This window comes from Catharus ustulatus, chromosome 2, assembly GCF_009819885.2.
Source record: "Catharus ustulatus isolate bCatUst1 chromosome 2, bCatUst1.pri.v2, whole genome shotgun sequence".
Classification (NCBI taxonomy): domain Eukaryota; kingdom Metazoa; phylum Chordata; class Aves; order Passeriformes; family Turdidae; genus Catharus; species Catharus ustulatus.
Genome location: NC_046222.1, coordinates 36,227,291 through 36,246,858, shown reverse-complemented (window position 1 = coordinate 36,246,858; position 19,568 = coordinate 36,227,291). Strand labels below are relative to the sequence as shown.

At 38.9% G+C, this 19,568-nt stretch overlaps 1 protein-coding gene across 23 annotated transcripts in view; it reads right to left on the bottom strand.

Annotated features, from left to right (window-relative positions):
- Positions 1 to 19,568, bottom strand: part of DLG2 (discs large MAGUK scaffold protein 2) — a 1,022,753-nt gene that overhangs the window by 328,811 nt on the left and 674,374 nt on the right. For all 23 annotated transcript variants that reach the window (XM_033052881.2, XM_033052884.2, XM_033052883.2 and 20 more), the window contains one exon: positions 9,473 to 9,597. In XM_033052881.2, the coding sequence (XP_032908772.1) occupies positions 9,473 to 9,597 (125 nt within the window). The remainder of the gene's footprint in view (positions 1 to 9,472; positions 9,598 to 19,568) is intronic.

Here is a 19,568-nt window from a genome sequence, read left to right as displayed (position 1 = left end):
TACTGTCAGAAAATAGGCTTGGCTAAATTCTGAAAGCCTGAATTCTTTATGCAAACCAGGAGTTTTGCCAGAGTATGAACTGTCTCACCATGTACTGGTGGTTTTGGCTGTCAGAAACAAAATGTTGACCAAGTTTTTTCTTAAAAGTTTTAAAATCACATCTTTGCTGCTTAAAATGAACTTTTTTTTTTTTTTTATGGTCGCTTAAAATCAGTTTCTTTTTTTATCTAAAATCTTGTTTTCAGGATTCGTGAAAATTGAAAGACATGAAAAATTCAAAAGCACCCCAGAGGGTTACACCTGTTGAGTACAGGAAGAGACATGAAATATTTTGTCCTTGACTAATACTAGAGTCCACAGAAAGCTGATGATTTCTAAGGTATGCAACCACAGAAAGCTTCTTACGCCAATAAATTGTCACTGAGCTATTCAAACTTGTAACTGCAGTATCAGTGGAAACATGTTGATGAAATAATCACTTGGATTTGGCTGCATGGTGCTGTTCTGCTATTGCAGCACTCTGGGGTGACTGTAATTCAGGCAGGATGGGTAATAAAGGAACTCTTTGGAGAGAGACCTGTTAAGCAGTTCAGTACCATAGCATGGAATTTCTAGTGCAATGGGCATTAACATATGCTAGAGTCCTAGTACCATGCTAATTTGCTTAAGTGTTAGTCACAAGTAGTGGAATTCAATTAGTAGAAAACAGTTCAGAAATGTACGGGGGGAGATACTGATGCTTTGTGTTGCAAAAGAAAACTATAAAAATGTCCATCACTGATGCCTATAAAGAGGTTCCTAAAATTCATCAGTTTCAAATACCACAATCCAGAGAAGTACCTTTTATTACTCACTAACTTCTATTCTCTTTGCCTGACAATTTAGCTGTTAAAACATTGTTTTCCTTTCCTTGTATCTCATAAAAGAATTTTTACAGCCTACCACCTTATTTTCAAAACAGGAAAAGCATAATATAAATAACAATAAATAAATACAGTATAAACCAATTCAGAGACACACTGGGGATCTGCAATACTGAACAAAAAATGCACACTTCAGACCAGAAAAAGAGAGAAAGAAGGATTCAGCCAACAAAAAATGAAGTGGTGCAGGCAACAGAGAACGAAATTACATGATTGAATGTTCCACTGATGATAACACATATAAATTGTTAACTTAAAACCTGAGCCATGGTAAGACATGTTCAACTTTGAAAATAATGTATGAAAATCAGATTTTGATTTTGTGACCTGCCTTTTTCATGTAAATCACATGTGGTAATTCTCTTTTTTTTCAGTTCCATGGTAGCTCAAAAAAGATGCACACAGCTACACAGACAAGCAGAGTTAATAAGATCAACCTTCCTAACACAAAACAGGACAGAGTGAACACTCAATAATTCATGATCTAATTTATGACTATCTGCAAAGCAAGCATGTTTTGCCTAATAGGGTGAATGCCTCTTTATTAACTTACTGCTAAATTATGTACTGAACTAATAGTATTGTTGGAGGCCTGTAAACAGTACAGATATGAATCAGTGTTTTGTGGCAGCACCATAATTATAACAACATCCTGAACAAGCCATGTGCCATTGCAACGCGCACAGACCTGGTACCAATAGGCATAGAACAAGATCAGAAGTTAACAGGGACTTAGGCAGCTAATCACAAAGCAGACACACTTCTGTTTTGATATCTAAGGATGGTGGAATAAAGCCAGTTCCCAAACTGTATTAGAGGCACATGACACGCTTATAAAGAACATGATCTCTCCTGGGAAGGGCTCTTCAAGTCAATCTGAAAAAGCCCCACAGCATCAGTCTCAATTCAGTTTTTAGGTAGCAATCTAGAGCTATATAAATGGACACCAATGGGCAACAACTGCGTGCCTGCTGCTGGAAAGATCTGGGCTTCAGACATTTTCTCAGAGGCAAAAGCACAGCCCATGGCTGCCTGTTATCTAACCCTCTCAAGTGGAGACTTAGTTCTGCGTCCTCTCCTGCCTTTCTTCTTTCCTTTGAATTTCTCAGGTAAACTGCACACAATACCAGTGTTTCTCAATTCCAGTTTTCAGTCTTTAAATTAATAGCATGAAATCACACTTTCTACTGTTTCATTTTAGTGAAACACAGATTTATTTTAAAATTTTGATCAGAACACAATCCTGGGTTTTTTCCCCCCACAGGTCTCCATGAGAAAGGAACTTCAGAGTTCCTCTCTTGCTACATATAGCTAGCTAAATTTATAATCTGTGACACTTCACAGTGAGTTATTTGAGAACTGAAAAGAACACCAATCTAATTTGTTTAGAGCCTTTGCTGGTAGGCATTCAACTGAAGCCTCTAAGGCACAGAAACATGAGAGAAGGAATCATTACTCTTTTCCAAGCTTTCTCCCTGATTTACTGGATGACTGAAGGCAAGTTATTTTGCTTCTTGTCTCCTGCCATTAGCATGTCTATAACGTTCCTTTCCTCACACCAAGTCGCTTTGAGAGGTGAGGGTGGGAGGGAAATCCAGTGGGGAAAACTGACAGGGTGATGGTAGAGCAACATAGCATGCCTAAAAAATGTTGCAGCTTTACAACACTAAACCTCCTAGCAATCAGTAATTAAAGAAAAGATGCATTAACTAAGGAAACATGAACAGTGCACAGCCTTAGAACTTTTTAACCTATGATACTCAGCTAGCTGGGGGTACCAGGGCTGCTTCTGATTAGTCTGCCAAAGGTAACTCTCAATTGATCTGATTTGCTCAATCTATTTAAGCTCTGTTTACAAACGTCCACACTCTTAAGGAAAAACAATTGATAGGTTCACAAATGGGAAGAGAGACTGGAAATCAGTTTCCCAGAATAAAGAAAGGATGAAACAGCCACAGGTCTGGGCAGCTAACCAGGGCAATGTGCATCCTCCCAGGCACAACCAATTTATTCCTTTGGACTCAGCCCTCCATCAACCCTCTTTCCTCTTGAATACAGCTCAGGCTTAAATACTAAAATAACTCTGGTACAACGTGAACCCTTGAAAATCAAGCCCAAGACTGTATAAGTCTATCTCACAGTCCTGTGAATTAACTCGTTCATATTCCATCACATATACAATAACTGACTTTTGTATCACAGGTTCAGTAAGATTCCCATGACCAAGTGATTGGCATAAAATGTAAGACTTGAATTCTTGTTCTATACAAGATTCTTTTATTTACTTTGTTAGATTCTCAAGACCTTCCAAAACTGTCATTTTCAAATCTATCTTTTCAAGAAGGAAAAGTGTATTTTTGATATCAATACATAAGGAACTCATATGACCCTCTCATTCCTGTAGAGCAAGAAAGATTTTTGAGAAAGTTATCTCTACCCTAAAATCAAATTTAGACTGTGAGAAACTATAATCAGAAAGAGTGGTTCTTGACTCAAAAAGTTTTGATTTATAATTGTTAAAAATGTACTAATATTGTGTGAGTCTGTGCTCTTTTAAACTTGACCATAATTGAAAGTTTTGTGTTATTCTTTTAGGGTTTTTTCCCCCCAGTCAAGTTCTGTCACTAAACTGTGCTTCTAGTCCCATAAACTGATCACTCTTGCTCTCACAGAATGATGAATGGTTTTGTATGTGTTGCCTTTTAGAAACCAGAGGTTCACTTATGATCGGTAAGCCAAAAGAAGTAACCACTGAATATTATATTAAAGTTCTTTGCTTCATGTAGGCAATTGAAACAAACACTGTGTTTTTTTTCTCTGACACAAACAAACAAAAAAAAAAGGCACAGAGCCATAATTACTGCAATTCTCTTTTTTACAGAAAAGAAAAGATGTCTAAATTCAGAGCTTTAATAAAAAGTAGATGTTTGCCCATGGACAACCAACATTAATGAGATAGAAGCAGAAGTTTTTATGCATCAAAAGTCCTAAACAATCAAACTGTTGAGAGAAATTTTCCTTCAACTCAGTGGGAATGACTGCTACTTTCAGAGGGTTTGTATTCTCTGTCTATCCTTGACTTGAAACTCAAATACTAAGAGAAAGATGGCATGAAGAATTCAGAGAAAGATGGCATGAAGCATTCAGAGAAAAACTAATCTCCATTTAGTTCCAAGGTTATTACAGTCACATTTAGCTAAATAATTATATCTAAAATAGTTCGTAAAATTCCATCAAATGATAAATTTTATACTATTTACTATGTATGAAATTATTTTCTGCATAATATATGGCCTTCATAAAAGATTTATTTTGATAGATGAGGAGTTAGTGTACTGACCCAAATGTCTTCCAAAATCTGAGTTGTGCAGTGTGATGGTTCTTACACTAGTTCTACAAGTCAGGGCATTTCAGGGGGACTAAGTAGTACGTAAACATATACATTAGTACTTGAGGAGAGCATTGGAGGGGGTGCTGATCACCTCTCTCTGGTGACCAGCAATAACACATGAGGAAAATGAATGAAGCTGCTCTGGGGAAATTCAGACTAGACATGAGGAAAAGATGCTCCACTCAGAGCATGGTCCATCCCTCGAAGCGGCTTCCCAGTGAAGTGGTTGTGGCACCACACCTGACAGAGCTCAAGAAGCATCTGGACAATCCTCTCAGTCACATGGTTTAATTTTAGCGTGAGATAAGCAGGGAGTTGCACTGGGAGGACACAATTATCCTTATGGGTCCCTTCCAACTTGAGATAGCCTGTGGTGCTGTGCTTCTCTGATTTTTGAAACTTCAGCAAGTCACTCTAAAAGGGGAATTTTTTATTAAGATGAGTGAAGTCTAAAATGGCTGATAATCATGGCTATTTTGAAAGCAGAGATATGGGTCATGAAGTGATACAAACCTGCACTATGCACTGTACCTACAGTCAATAAAAGTATTATTCTCCAGTAAAGGAAAACCCAAGGAATTTACTCACCTTTGTTTCAGTCTCACACACAGGTTTGATTCACAAGAGTACAGTAATTTCACGATTTTAAGCTGCACATCTGGGTGTCGACAACTGTTTTGGGTTATAATACAGAGTGTGATAAAAGGTATCCTATCACCATCTGTTGAGGGTGGGGGCAGTGATCCTTATCTCTGGGGGAGATACTCTGCTAATGGGCCATCCATTATCTTTTCACAACCCGTCCTTCCTCCAGCCAGTCATTTTCTGCTAATGGCCCATTGAGTCCCACTGTGGGACTGATAAAATTACTGCATCCCATTGGAAGTCGCTCCAGCCAGGGGGAAGAGCCCAACATTTCTTACCAAGATAAAAACAGAGGTTTTGGGACACTAAGGGAGCCCCTTTCTCCACTGGACTTCAGAGGAAAACCGGATTTCTCCACATCACCACTGGACCTCCAGAGGGAAACTGCACCTTCTGCAGGAGCACTGCTTCAACGGAACCACATCTGTCACTAGAAAAAGACTACAGCCACCATTTAATGGGACTGCTACCAACACCCTGCCTGACGGGGTGTCAGGTTGTACTCTGACTTTGTCAGGGTTTGGAGTTTGTTTCTTTGTAGTACTGTATTTCCCTAGAGAAGAACTGTTATTCCTAATTCCCATTTCTTTGCCTGAGAGCCCCTTGGTTTCAAAATTCTAATAGTTTGGAGGGAGGGGGTTTACATTCTCCATTTCAAAGAGAAGTTCCTGCCTTTCTCAGCAGACACCTGTCCTCCAAACTTAAACAGCAACTTTTCATTCTTTGTCCATATATAAGCCGCACCTGATTATAAGCCGCACTTCTGGGTTTGGACCAAAATTTTAGTCAAAATGGTGCAGCTTACAATCATGAAATTACTGTAACCTGCAGATTCGGAGAACAATTCAGGCTGGAAGGGACCTTTGGAGGTAATTTAGTCCAGTCTCCTGCCCAAAACAGAACCAATTTGAAAGTTCAATCATATAGCTTAGGATTTCATCAAAATGAATTTTGAACCTGTAAGAGAAGAGGGATTCCATAATCTCATGGAATCACCAGTTACATTAAATAGATTTTTTTTGTCCTCAGATACAACTGGAATATTCCTTATTGCAACATGTTATTGCTGCCTCCAATGCTTTCTTTGTGCATCTCTGCTCACCTTGATGCTGGACTTCAGTGCTGCCGAAGCACACTGCTGGCTCAGGCCAAATGAAAGAAACACAGTGTCATTTAAGGTGGAAAGCACCTCTTGAGATCCCATTGTCAAACCTTTCCGCTGAAGCAAGTTTACTTGCTTCAGGTTGTCCAGGAACATGTTTAGTCAGGCTTTAAATATCTCCAAGAATGGACACTCCACGACTTCTCTGAGTTTCTTGTGCCCACAAAAAACAGTTTCCTGATGATAAGATGAAATTTAATGTGCTTGTTGACCATTGTTTCTTGCCCTGTCACTGGACACTACTGATAAATGTCTGGCTTCTTTATCTTCACTCCCTCCCATCAGATGTTTATACCTGGTATTTACGTACTTATAACTATACATCTGCCACTGGAGAGTTACACCTTCCCAGATGCAGTAGGCTGCATTTGTTTTTGCTGGACTTAACGTGAAACTTGAGTTGACCTACTCCTCCCTTGTCAATCCATACATTAATGCAAAAAATTCCTGAGGGTCTGGAGCATGAAGTCAATTTCTCACAGGTCGCTTTCATAGTCTTGCTGTTTGAAGAGCTTCACTCAGCTAAGTTAGATCAAAGGGACATAATGTAAAATGCAGTGGAAGTGATTTTACAGGCTTTTATGATTAAAAGCAGACAGTAGATACGGAAGCCAGTTCAGACAGCCCACACTGCTATATAATGTAGAGTATCTGCAGGGAGAGTGCAAAAGAAAAGCAGACAAAAATTACAGTAATTTCACGACTATAAGGTGCACCAGATTATAAGGCGCACTTCCGGGTGTCGGCAAATTTCCAAACTCTGTCCATATATAAGGCGCACAGGACTATACGGCGCACTTTTTTTTTGCAGCAAAGATCCACACGCAACAAAGTAACGAATTAGTAACGGAATTGCACGATCGCGGGGTTTACTGGTAGGTGCTCAATTTGCAAGCATTTTTCACAGATTGGCGCAGCCTTTAAACGCAGCCCCAGTCGCCCTCCCCATGCCATTGGCCCCGGCACTCCTGCCCGCCCCTGGCGCCGGCTGGCACTGCTTGGGGCTCGGAGCTCCCACAGCGCCGGGGCTGCGGCTCAGCACTGCTGCAGCCCCGCCCCTCGCGGTTCGCACTTCCAGGTTGGCAAATTTCCGAACTTTGTCCATATATAAGGTGCACGGGTTTATAAGGCGCACTTCCGGGTTTCGATCAAAATTTTAGTCAAAAGGGTGCGCCTTATAGTAATGAAATTACTGTATATATTTTTTCGGTCTATAAACACCAACCTCTCATTCTCAGGTAATTAAAAATTGAGCTTTTGCTAAGAAACTTATCACTACTCTCAGTAGCTGTTACTGCATGTTGTTAAGTTTTAGTTCCTATAGAGTGGCCCTAGCTGATAAATTCTTTATTATGAAAAATTAATTATTGTGTTAGTCAGTGAGGACTGCCCCAGGATATGGTCCTTCAGTGCCATATCAGTAATGGGCACTGATAACTACATTTTCAGGTGTTCCTAAAAGTGACAGGATTGTGACTTTGCAGTGAAGTGAAACCCATTTGATAGAGAAAATAATGAAAGGAGGAATCTTTCTAAAATCTGAGAGTAGGAAGAATGACCATGCCAAATATATGCTTAAAACATTATATAAGTCTTAGTAATAAGATATCTATACTTGTACTGTTAAACTTTTATTACGAAACACGAAGTTTGCCACATCTAATCTTAAAGTGGATTAATGAATTGCCTTAGTATGCTACTTTTTGTGGTTTAGAAGGTCCTTCCAAGGTGTTTACAACACAGACATAAACATGAGTTAAATCTACAGTAGTTATTTAATACAGGGATGAGTTATGAAATATTTAATTTTTTATAAAGATAGCAAAATACTGCAATTGCTTCTGTCTTCTTAATAGCTTAAACTAAAAAAGCTTTCATATGTAATAGAAAATTCTACTAAAAAAGTACCATTGCTTTTTGCAAGGAATTCTTTCTTTTTAGCAGAAAGGCAGTTTCAGCTTTATGTTATTCATCCTGTCTTATTCTATAGCATCATTTCCAAATACTGCTGCTCCTTCAAGCTGTGTTTTCCACGAAGCTCATCTGGCCTAATGCAGACATTTGCAGTACAGATCAATACAGTCGGTCTAGGCAAAGAAACTCCTTTTCATTTGAGTCACCAATGAAAATATAGGCTCTTTTATTCTTCTGTTCTATTTTAGGCATTGACTTTTCGATGAAGTGAATCACAACCTAGAAATGCTTAGGTTTTTCTTCACTACTTGGAGACTAGCTTAGGGGTAGATAGCTGCATTTTAGTCACAAAGTTACATGATATTAATCCCAATCCTGTCATCTGCAAACTTAGTTAAATCTAAATTTTTCAAGCACTGCCAACCACCTCATCATTATAATAGTAAAAATAAAAATAATTTCCAAAATCAAATTATTCATGTAGCATAAGAAATATCCCAAACTTGCTCTTTAAACTGGCCAACTCCCCTTATTTTTAGCTTTGAATTAAAGGAAAAGGCTTCAGGAAAAAAATGTTGCTACCATCTGGTACATTTTATGAATTTTAGACCATCTGTTTTTGGCAAAGGCTCTCAGACCCAATTTCAGTGCTGAGACCATGAAAGCATCAGAATTTTATCCCAAGTTTCTCTGGTTGAATTGGCTTTTTGGAGATTTAGCAGGCTGCACAACCAACAGTAAGGTGGCAGCCTCTGTGATAGATGGAAGCCTTTCTGCATTCAGTTCATAAGAAAAGACAAACACAAGGACTTCTGCAGTTCCTCTTGCCTAAGGGAGATATTGCCATGTATCTGAGAACCCCATCAAGAGATCTGTATGTTTGTTTCAGGATCTAAAGCAACAGGCCACTCTAGAGATGACTCAGAACATACAGCACAGCCATCACATCCTCATGGAACAAAATAATGTTTGGAAACAGCAGTAAGCACATGTCACTACTGCAGCCAAGAACAGGAAGCATCTACAAATAGCTATGATTATTTAGCAATGGCTTTGTAGTTTGGAAAGTCCTGACAGCCTAATGTGTAAGACCAATGTGTAGTTCTTCAGCCATGAACACACAGGCCAAGCAGAGAAGACTTACATGCTGATATTCAGGTTTCCTCCTGCTGCCCCCATCTTACCTTTTGCACTAAAGTAAATACCTGGTACTAAGAAGGAGGCAGCATCATCAAATGCCCTCTATTATAGAGGATTTAACTACCCTTATTCAGATGCTCTAAGCTCCTTCAATCAGCTGTCTTAGAAGAAAGAGACTCCAGTCATGTCATTTACTTCCCCTGTCCTATGAAAGATCCAGCTGGCATGTGGCTCCCAGAGAACAATTATAATAACCATGCATTTTGTTTCCAAACACATGTAATAATTTGGCTTTACCTGAGTCTTCCATCCTCTGCTGCAGCTCCTCCTGGTATAATCTTAGTAATGAATATCCCAGGATCATCCCCAATGTGTGGATTATCTGTTCCTCCAGCAATACTGAACCCCAGGCCAGAATTTCCCTAGAAAAATAATAAAAAGTAAATCCATCACTCAGATGCTCAGATTTCTACAGAATTCATTTCAATGCATGAACAAAGTATCCTTGCTTCTTAAAGAAAGCACTTTATTTGGCAGCTCCATACTTGAAGGCAGGTGACTCAGTCTGAAAAAATTAATTGTCAGTTAAAGAGCAGAGGCTGTGAACAGAAAGATTTCCTGGAGTTAATGACAGAGTTAATGGATACTCCTACAGAAACAGGATTTGACCTAAATTTGTTTTCAAAAGCAGTCACATAAATTAGCATCTGAACTCCAATATTAATTCATCCAAGTCAATGAGAGCTAGAGGCTAAAAACATTTCAGAGCTTTGAAAAAAGACTTTCAAAATGACTGTCATTTATAAACAGAAACAACGAAAAACATTTAACTCTGAAGTATTTTACTACACTAGTTTCTGTTGACACTAGTTTCTGTTGAAGACTGACATGCTTTAAAAAACAAACAAAAAAAAATCCACAAAACAAGAGTAGAGTAATTTCACAATTATAAGCTGCACCATTATGACTAAAATTTTGCTCCCAACCCGGAAATGTGGCTTACACTCAGGAGCGGCCAATATATGAAAAAAGTTCAGAAATTTCCCAACCCAGAATGCCAGCCCAGGTGCTGAGCCGAGCACCTGCCAGTAAAACCCGGGATTGTGTGATTGTTACAAATTGGTTACTCTGTTGCACGGCAGGTGGAGGAGGGCTCTGTGCCGGCAGCCTGGGGGGGAGGCAGGGGATTCCCTCCTGCTGGCCCCGCGGAGGGGTGAGGGGCTCCCTCCTCCTGGTTCCACGGCGGGCGGGAGGAGGCGGGGGGCTCCGTCCCCGCCTGCCACCACAGGAGCTGGGGGGGCTCCGTCCCTGCCTGCCACTGCCACCATCGCGGGAGGGCTGCATCCCCGCCTGCCACCACCGCGGGTGCCGGCGGGCTCTGTCCCCGCCTGCCGCTGCAGGGCAGCGCCACACTGAGCTGGGGCGAGCGATCCTGGCGGCAGTGGTGGCCAGCCCCGAGCGGCCCCGCCAAGCGGCAGCACCAACCTGGGCCACCTGGCCTCATCGGCAGCCCCGAGCAGGCCAAGCCTGCCGGGCCCTGAGCCCAGCCAGTTAAACCCCACGATCCCGCAATTCTGTTACTAATTGGCAACTTTTTTGCATGTGGGTCCTCGCTGCGAACAATAGAGAGGCTTATAATCAGGTGCGGCTTATGTATGGACAAAGACCTAAAGGTTGCCGACACCCGGAACTGCGGCTTATAATCAGGTGTGGCATGTAATCATGAATTTACTGTACTTCTGATCTGCTAGGACAAAATGTTTGATAGACATTTTAAGACTCTACTCAATAATCTCACTTATTGTTCCTAATACTTGTAAGAATACCATGAAAGATAAATAGATATGTACACACTCCTGCAAATTAAGTCACTGTTTTTCATACACATTTCAAAACCAAAATTCTAATTCTTTTTTTGAAGTATATATTGGTTATGCTTTTCTATATAAGTCAACCTTAAGTACATGTTTTTGGGGTTTTTTTATGTGAATTAACTTTTTCCCAAGGGGATTCTTTCCAATTTATACAAAGGTAGATGCAGGTTTAAAAACCCTCTATGCATAGGTAGTGTCATAAAATTCAATGCAATACGTGATTCTTTAAGGGCCTCACAGCCAAAAGTATTTTCAGTTAGGTATTTAAACTTAACATAACATTGCAATATAACTACATATATCTTGCAGAATATGTACTGGAAATGAAGTATATTTAGGACACTAAAATACTGTTCTTTCACCAGCTTCTCAGACTGTTAGGAGTTTGTTTCTTTACTGCTGCTTGTGGTAACATATCTAATTCTGTTCTACTGAGAAAATTTATTAATAAAAATGGCGCCTCCATACATTTATTTTCTAAATAATTTAAATCAAATGTCACTTCTGCATTTTTCAACTGTACTTCAATGCATCCAATGTGATGCATTTTGTGTGTAAAAGCCTACATGTTGCCTCCCTGCAGCATGTCAGATTCTGAATGCTGCTATCAGTATTCTGCATTCACAAGAGATGCAGTTCTTGCTACCCAAGAGATGTGCATGCAGTGCACAGCTCTGCTATCAGCATATAATTGTGAACTAATTTATAATCCAAGGAAATGGATTTAGGACTGCACATATCGTAATGCTTCTCAGCCAGCTATAATATGGAAATCATTATAGTACTGAAACACTCTGTATATATTTTCTGTAGTTAGCAAACACCTCCAGGCAAGCATTGTAAATCTGTGATTTAATCTCCCTTTCATCACTAGGATCATCTCAGATTCAGGTTATTCTCCCAATATTTTAACACATGCCTAATTATACAGCACATTTTACAGTAACATGCATTCTCTAAATACTTTAGAAGTATTTTCCTGAGATCCTTTCTACATGTCATATAATCAATTAAGCTAATTGTCCAACACATAGGAAAGAAAAAAAAAACTGCTTATACATTCTTCAGGAAGCTTGGAACAAAAACCCTAAAACAGCAGTAAAGCCAAGGTAAATTTCTAGAAATTTTGAGTAATACCTAATTTGCAATCAAAAAAACTCTCTAAAAATGAAATTTTTGTGTTTATTCTTACTGTCAAAGAGATTTGAAACATACACAGTAATCTCTGTTTCTAGAAAGTGGTATCTTTCCAAATCTCCAAAACCTACTTTTGATAGGGAAAGACAAAGAGGAGGGTAACAAGCACAAGTTTGGGCATAATTATTAGCCTAAGACAGAGACAGTTACACTATAATTTTAAAAAATGTGTCTGAAGAGCTTTAAAATCTATCAAAGCTTGCCTGTTATGTGTGGTGTGCTGAGCTACAGTTCATCACATAAAATGTGTTAGATTTTTTAGGAGGAAATAATTTCTACACTCTTCTCCTCCTACTGTATCTTTTCCTGTTAACATATTAGAGCTAAAAAATGCTACAGCAATGCTGGTTGTAAGCAGTGAAGTGGTAACACTGCTACATATTACTCAGGAGAATCAGTGCTATCCTTGACATTTATCCATAAATGTGCATCTGTTACACTGCAAGGCTGTTCTGATTCTGCCCCTTAGAACAACCTTTTAAATGCACAGGGTAGCACTCCTCACTGGCACTTCTGTACCCAGAAAATTTCAAGCTATTATTCTGGCTGCAGTCCTTGACTTGATCAACAGGATCAACAAGCTGTCAGGCACGAGCTGCCTCGACAAATAGGTACATCCCTGCAAGGTTTTACTGCACCAGAAACTCGCTGCAAAAGTTGAGAGCAATTATACTTCTTTTTCCCCACTATGGTTTATGAAGGGTCTGCCTTGCCTACATGGAAAAATCTTCTAAGTACCTCAGATCAAAGCCAACAAGGCTAAAAGCATAGCTACAATCACTCACGGCTTTTTGAGAGCCTTGGTTTGAAAATCCTGCAATAGGAACATTCAGTTAAAAGCTACTGTATTTCAGTTCTGAACAGCAATACCAATGTGCAGATCACTCCTTGTGCCTTGTGCTCCATGCTCTGTGTTCAGTATGCAGGCTCACCAGCATTGTTGCTGTACTAAAATCTCACTGCCCTTGTCAAGTTGTAATTCCAAGTTCCAGTAAGTACTGTTTACTATTGCAATGCTTCCTGAACATTTCCACAAGGCTTAGTTCCCCACCCTTTAGTTTTTGCACCTCCTTTGTCCCCATTCCAGAAAAACAAAAGCGCATGGTAATTATCTTCACAGCTTTTCCCGGTGTATCTGTCTCCCTCCCATTTCATGTTAACCAATGAAAATGCCATGCCTCAGCCCAAAACAACAACGGAACCATCACTTAGCCATGGCATTTTCCAAGGTGGAACATTCATGCTTTCTCTCTTGCTGATTCATTTTTGGGAGTGGTTTCCCATAAATATCTGTCAAGTTAGTCCACTGTACTCTTTCTACTCCAAGCCTTACATCTCCTGGATGCTTACAAAGCAAGTTAACAATGAGCTCAGAAGCCTAGTGACAATGCAGATAACCACTAAGAACTGATATCAGCTGATACAGAGGAGAGGAAGTCTTCCTCTTTTGGAATACTTCACTGATACTTCTTAATTGAGATTCATATTTAGGCCTAAATATGCTTGCCTGTTTTATTTCAGAATCCTACAGTAGAACAAATCTATACAAAAAATCCCAACACACCTAAAGGACAATAGAAATTTGAACAAGCCTCTGACCTACAAACTTTTAATGGCATTGCTCAAACATCATTGTCAGCATGTATACACATATATAACTATATACACACATATATATATGTACACACACACACATACACATACATAATTCTATGATTCTACATAAGGGTTCATATCCAAATTATTTTATGTTCAATTCTTATTAGCTTAATTATCTCTTGATGTAAATCTTTCCATCTCTTTTGTCCAAGCTCCCAATTTCTACCTCATATAATTAGTTACTGACTATACAAGGAAGATTTGCATAAAATTGCACAGCAATAGATGGATGAATGTACTTTTTAATTATTAGTTATTTTCTTACTGCCTTGCCCGCCTTTTGTTGCAAGGCTCCATTCATGTACACAGACTGACAAAAGGCTTAGCATAGCACAACATGCCCAGTTTGGTTTAAACAAAACACTGCCTGAGTTTTCTCCTATTCATGCTGGATATCTCATGCTTCTCAGGGATTTACTACCAAGCTCAAAATTGTCTCTTGGCTCAGTTTTACCTTTCAAACACAGAAAATTAGGTCAAACTACCACATCAAAACAATTTTCTCGCAGCCCAGCCCCTGAGGCCGCCTTCCTGCTCTCCTGTGAAGGGAAGGTCAGCACTTTGTCTTGAGGTTTATTACACCTGCCTGCCTCCTTTATGACTTTCTCAAATGGGGCTTTGCACACCACAAGGACCATCTGAATTCTTTATAGCTCAGCCTGAGCAGAGATGAGGCCTGGCTGTATTTCTCCTGGCCCTGGGGTGGCAGGCAGCCACAGAGCATGACTGCAGTGACTGGTGCTACACCTTCCCCCAGCACTGAAACACAGCACTCGGGGACACAATAAGATGACAGATTCTACACATGCCAGGGAAAGAAAACAAAACTTGTAAGTTGTGGCCAGTTTGAATCTCTTCCCTCAAGACTGTTATACTCACAAATAAAGACCACCAAAAAAACATAAGAACCCCCAGCAGGTACCAATTTTGGGTAGCCAGAAGGCCTTGAGACCTAATTCTTTCTTCTAGCTTAGCCTTCCATCTTGTGTCCTCCTTTTACACACCTCTGTGAGCAGCCATATATCAGGCTGCAACTCCATAAAGCTGCAGCCTTTTTATTTTGTCAGTAATTGATAGAAGTGCTCCACATTGACTTCTGTAGGAACAGAGTTTAGTTGACACCAAGAGCTACTGAGTTATTTTCCCATGACATTGCAGCTCACCATGGATGATAGCCTTCACTACAATTCTATAAATTATTTTGTCCTTATATTGCCTCATTTGTCTCTTTTTTTTCTGCTCAAGGCCTCCATTTGCCTTAGAAGAAAGTTTGACTAAGAATGATGTAAAGTCATTCAGTCTTTAACAAAATCATGGAAGAATTTAACTCCAAGAAGCGAAAAGAATATCAGAAATGCATATCAAGAGCAGACTGAGTATTCCCCCAAAAAAGGGATTATATTTTACAATACAAGTGATTTCAATTGTACTGTGGTAAACAGGCTTACCACAATAACATGGAAATTGTTCTCCATTCAAATTTCTTTTTAATCTAATCAATAAGGTGACAGCAGAACTTGCATAGATGCTTTTTGAGTGAGTTAATTTCTTTAGTGCACCTAAAATAATTTCTCAAGTAAGAAAAAACAAATAGTTGAACTTCACAGAATTCACTTAACTATTGCTGCAACCTCACCCCGACAACTGCAGCATATCAGGCCTGATTCAGAGTCCATCAGTCAGTGAAAAACCTAAGACTGATGGAGTAATTGTATTTATTGTATTTATTGTATTTCCCTAAATGTTTTCTAAAGGATGAAAGCTGTTTCAGGTGACAACACGTACTCTCAAAGTCTGTATTGCTGAAATGATACAATTTTTTTTTTCTTCCTACCTCTGCTCTGGTGTTCACATCCAAATTTGTGGAATGCTTTTCTCTCTCACATCTTTTATGGATGACTTTAAAGTAAGAATTGCTGCCTAAACTTGCAGGTTTGGTCAGAGCAAGTTCAGTCAAGAGAATGTTCACAGCATGAGCTGACTCATTCCTAGATTTCTATAGACATGCTATATTTTTTATTGTCTTCCATTGTTAAAGACCCTATCAACTTTGCTACTGGTGCTCCTCCAAAAGTTGTCTGTTGCATTTTACAATGGGAATTATCCTCCAGCTTTTCAAGAGCACTCATGATCTGCAGGTCGAAACCTTTATTGAGTCTAAGCAATGCTGGTTTTATCTTGTTTATGCAAAATTTCAAAATACTTAAATACAAAGAAGCTATATCCTGTGAAGGCAGTGTAGGCTTAGCATTTATTCATGAGAATTTCTTAATTTCACATACTTGCATAAGAATACGAAAGCTTTTCAGCTTTGGCTACTACAGTCAGGGCACTTTCTGTAACTCTGTAACATACTCTTCTGATATGGTATTGGCTTAGAAATTATGCTGTTTAAAATATATATGTATTTATTTGGTTTTGTTTTCAAGTCTTCTACTGTAGCATGTTCCTTTAAGTAAATGTCGCTGCAAGAAATGTTAGTTCATAAACTGCTGCTGAGTTTATTTCAAGTGGTGGGAAAAAACCCCTTGCACTATGAAACATACTGTGAAACATTTTCATGTGAAACTTGTTTTTATATATTTTAGGAAGTTTTAAAAATCTTTCTTACTCATTTTTAACTCTCACATTTCTATTAAAGTGAAGTCATAGCTTTCTTTTAAAAAGTAAAATATTAAACCAATACTTGTTTTCTGCAGATATTCAGAACGGTTAGCTTGAACTACTCAGCAAATTTTGATTATGTACAAAATTAATCTCTCACTAAGTAATTTTTAATAACAAAAGCTGTTTTATAAAATACCAGTATCTGAATCTTGGCTAAGGTTGTTACCATCTTCAGCTTTGGGTTCTCGCCTCAGGCTACTTCCGTTTCAGAAGAAAATGCCAACACCTTCTCCCATGAGATAAAATACCAAGTAAAACAAAAAACCAACAAAGCTCCAAAACTCCTTCCAAAAATCACATTCATTCTTGTTCTACAAGAACCACTTTTCTCCAAGAAGTACTTGACAGCATGAGAAAGTGAAAGCTGAGAATGAGACTGAGAATGAAAAACTTAGAAAACTGTGGGGAATTTTTAAAAATTTTTTAAAATATCTTGAAAGGGACAGGAAAAAAAAAAGTATAAAGTGCTGTGGGCAAGCAGAGTGAATCAAGTAAGAGTCTACAAATGAGACAAAAGATTGACAACTCTGCCCGTAATTGGCATGGGAGGATTATACACAGACCGGGATTTGCTGCGGCTATGAAAAGGTCTGTGAAAGACTTTCTCTTTTTCTCTGTATTAAAGCAGATAAGGTTACTTAGTTTGGCACCTAGGATGCTTATAAAGACGTAATACCTTAGATATACCAAGCCTAAAAAGGATGATCCTGTGAGATTGCTGTAAAGATCTGCGTATTTCTGCAGACTTTGTTCAGTAAGATTTTCCTCCGCAAAGTACTTCTTTACCTAAAAAATACAGTTCTCCTTTATTCACCTGACAGTGAATCTATACAGGGTTTTTTCTACTTTTCACTCAGCCATGCTTAGACTAACATCACATATCTAGTGGGGGTGTTAGTTGTTACTCAGCAATGCCCAGTTCAACAGCACACAGCCACATTGCAAACAGCTTAACACATTAATGCTTCATCCCACTGAAACAAATAGTGATTTTATAACATGCAATGTACTTTCATGCAGTTCAGTATTTTGATAGAAAATATTAAACCCACCTACTCAAGGCATTAAGATCTTTAAGACAGGAATCTGCTCTGCAATTCTTTCACAATCTGGCAATTATACTAGCATTGGTTTTTATGTTCTGAAGAAAGACTGATACATGCTAAATAACCAAACCATTTTCTGCCACACAGTGTCTGATTTTTTTGTGGTCTCCCACTCTAACACTCATCCTGACACATCTAGTTCTGTGTTTAGATTTCAGTCATTCCACTGACGTTTTCAGGTATTTGCACATGCTGTACTGTATTGTACTTCTCCTCTCCAGTGTTTTGTCCAAAGCCCCAGTTTCAAAAGCCTAAACATCAAAGGTATATTTATGTCTCATTCAGAGAACAAGAACATTTGCATATTTATCAGAGTACTGTTGAACTCCTTTTTACTTTCAAATCTACTCAAGTGTAACATAATTCATGAAATTCTCACTTCTCCCACGTACACTGGCATGCTCCCTAGAGTCAGAGTTTTGAGACTCCATAGTTATATCATGTTCCATATGGTACAGATTTTCATCTCTCACAATGCCATTTGTTTTCAAGCCCCTTATCAGGTTCAGTACATTCATTACAAAACCACAATACACTTGACTACAACTGCTTCGTGTGCTTACTCTCACTTGAGTGAGTGTGATACTGTTCCCTCAATGCTGCACAGACCAAGTATGGTATTCAAAAAAGACGTATTTCAAAAAGTGACCCAAGGGATTTTATTTTTCATAATACACTTGAAATCTACAACACTGTAAAACAGCATATCTAGACAAGGAATGAAACCACTTCCAAAATGAAGAAACTCATGAAAAAGTGATAGTGTGTCCTCTGTTTCTACACAGATTGAAGCAAAAGAATAGATTCTCTCCAGGTTGGGTTTTCACTATTTTACCTCTATTAAGCTCATATTAACAGCCTTTGAGCTGTGACAGACATGGATGCCTGATGTTTTTCTTCAATGTGTTTCTTGTACCTCAGTGATATTTGTAGGAATTCTTTTCCAGCATTATGGGATCGTATGACCTTGCCTGTTCTATCTCAGACAGAAGTGGGGCAACATATGTCCTCCTTTAGTTGGCTACAGCGATAGCAAACAAATGTCACAAAAAGCAGTCTGATGAGTATGTGAAAAGTAGTATGAGAGAAAACAAAATATTCAAAAATTTTTTATCAGAAAACTGGAGCTGGTCCTGGAGAGTAAAAATTTTCACTTCACTTGGGAAAAAAAAGGAAATATATGTATGTGTCTATCTTTTTGTCATATAGTGTCACTCCACTCTTGTCAGCCAGACCCGAGAGCTTTCTGAGCTCCCAGGGCTACACTATAGAAGTGAAATAGTCAGACCAAGGAAAGGAAAGCACTCACAAAGTGGTAATAGCAACTTGACAGACAAAAGGGGGGTGGGGAAGAACAGCAGATAGAGTAAAACACTAAAAAGAACTGAAACAACAGCAAAGCTTCTTCAAGTAGCAAGCTACTTATAAAACTTAGACTTATAAAACTTTCACAATGCAATTAGCTGCAAAAACTGAGGAAATTAAGACATGTTTAAATGTGACTCTATGACAGAAGTAGACAGTCACATCTTGTACAAGGACTTAGGGAACAGACACCTGATTTTACTGAAGCCATGGAAACCAACAGGGTTTCAGCATACAGTGGTAGCAATTAAAAGGAAAGAAGAAATCTCCTACTGCTGACTTCAGTTCCTCTCTAATGATGACACTTCTCATCCCCTTCTGCTGACAATTCAGCACTATGAAAACCCCAATGGATATCTTAGATTATGTGGAAACTCCTTGGTTAAACCAGTTTGTAGCTCTAAGTCTTTGTGTTGAAAAACTGCTGCATGCCTAAATGGGTTTATTTTGACAGATTGCACGATCACTACAGCATTGCTGTGCAAAGCACTTAAGGGAATTTCAGACCCTGAAGTATCACAAGTG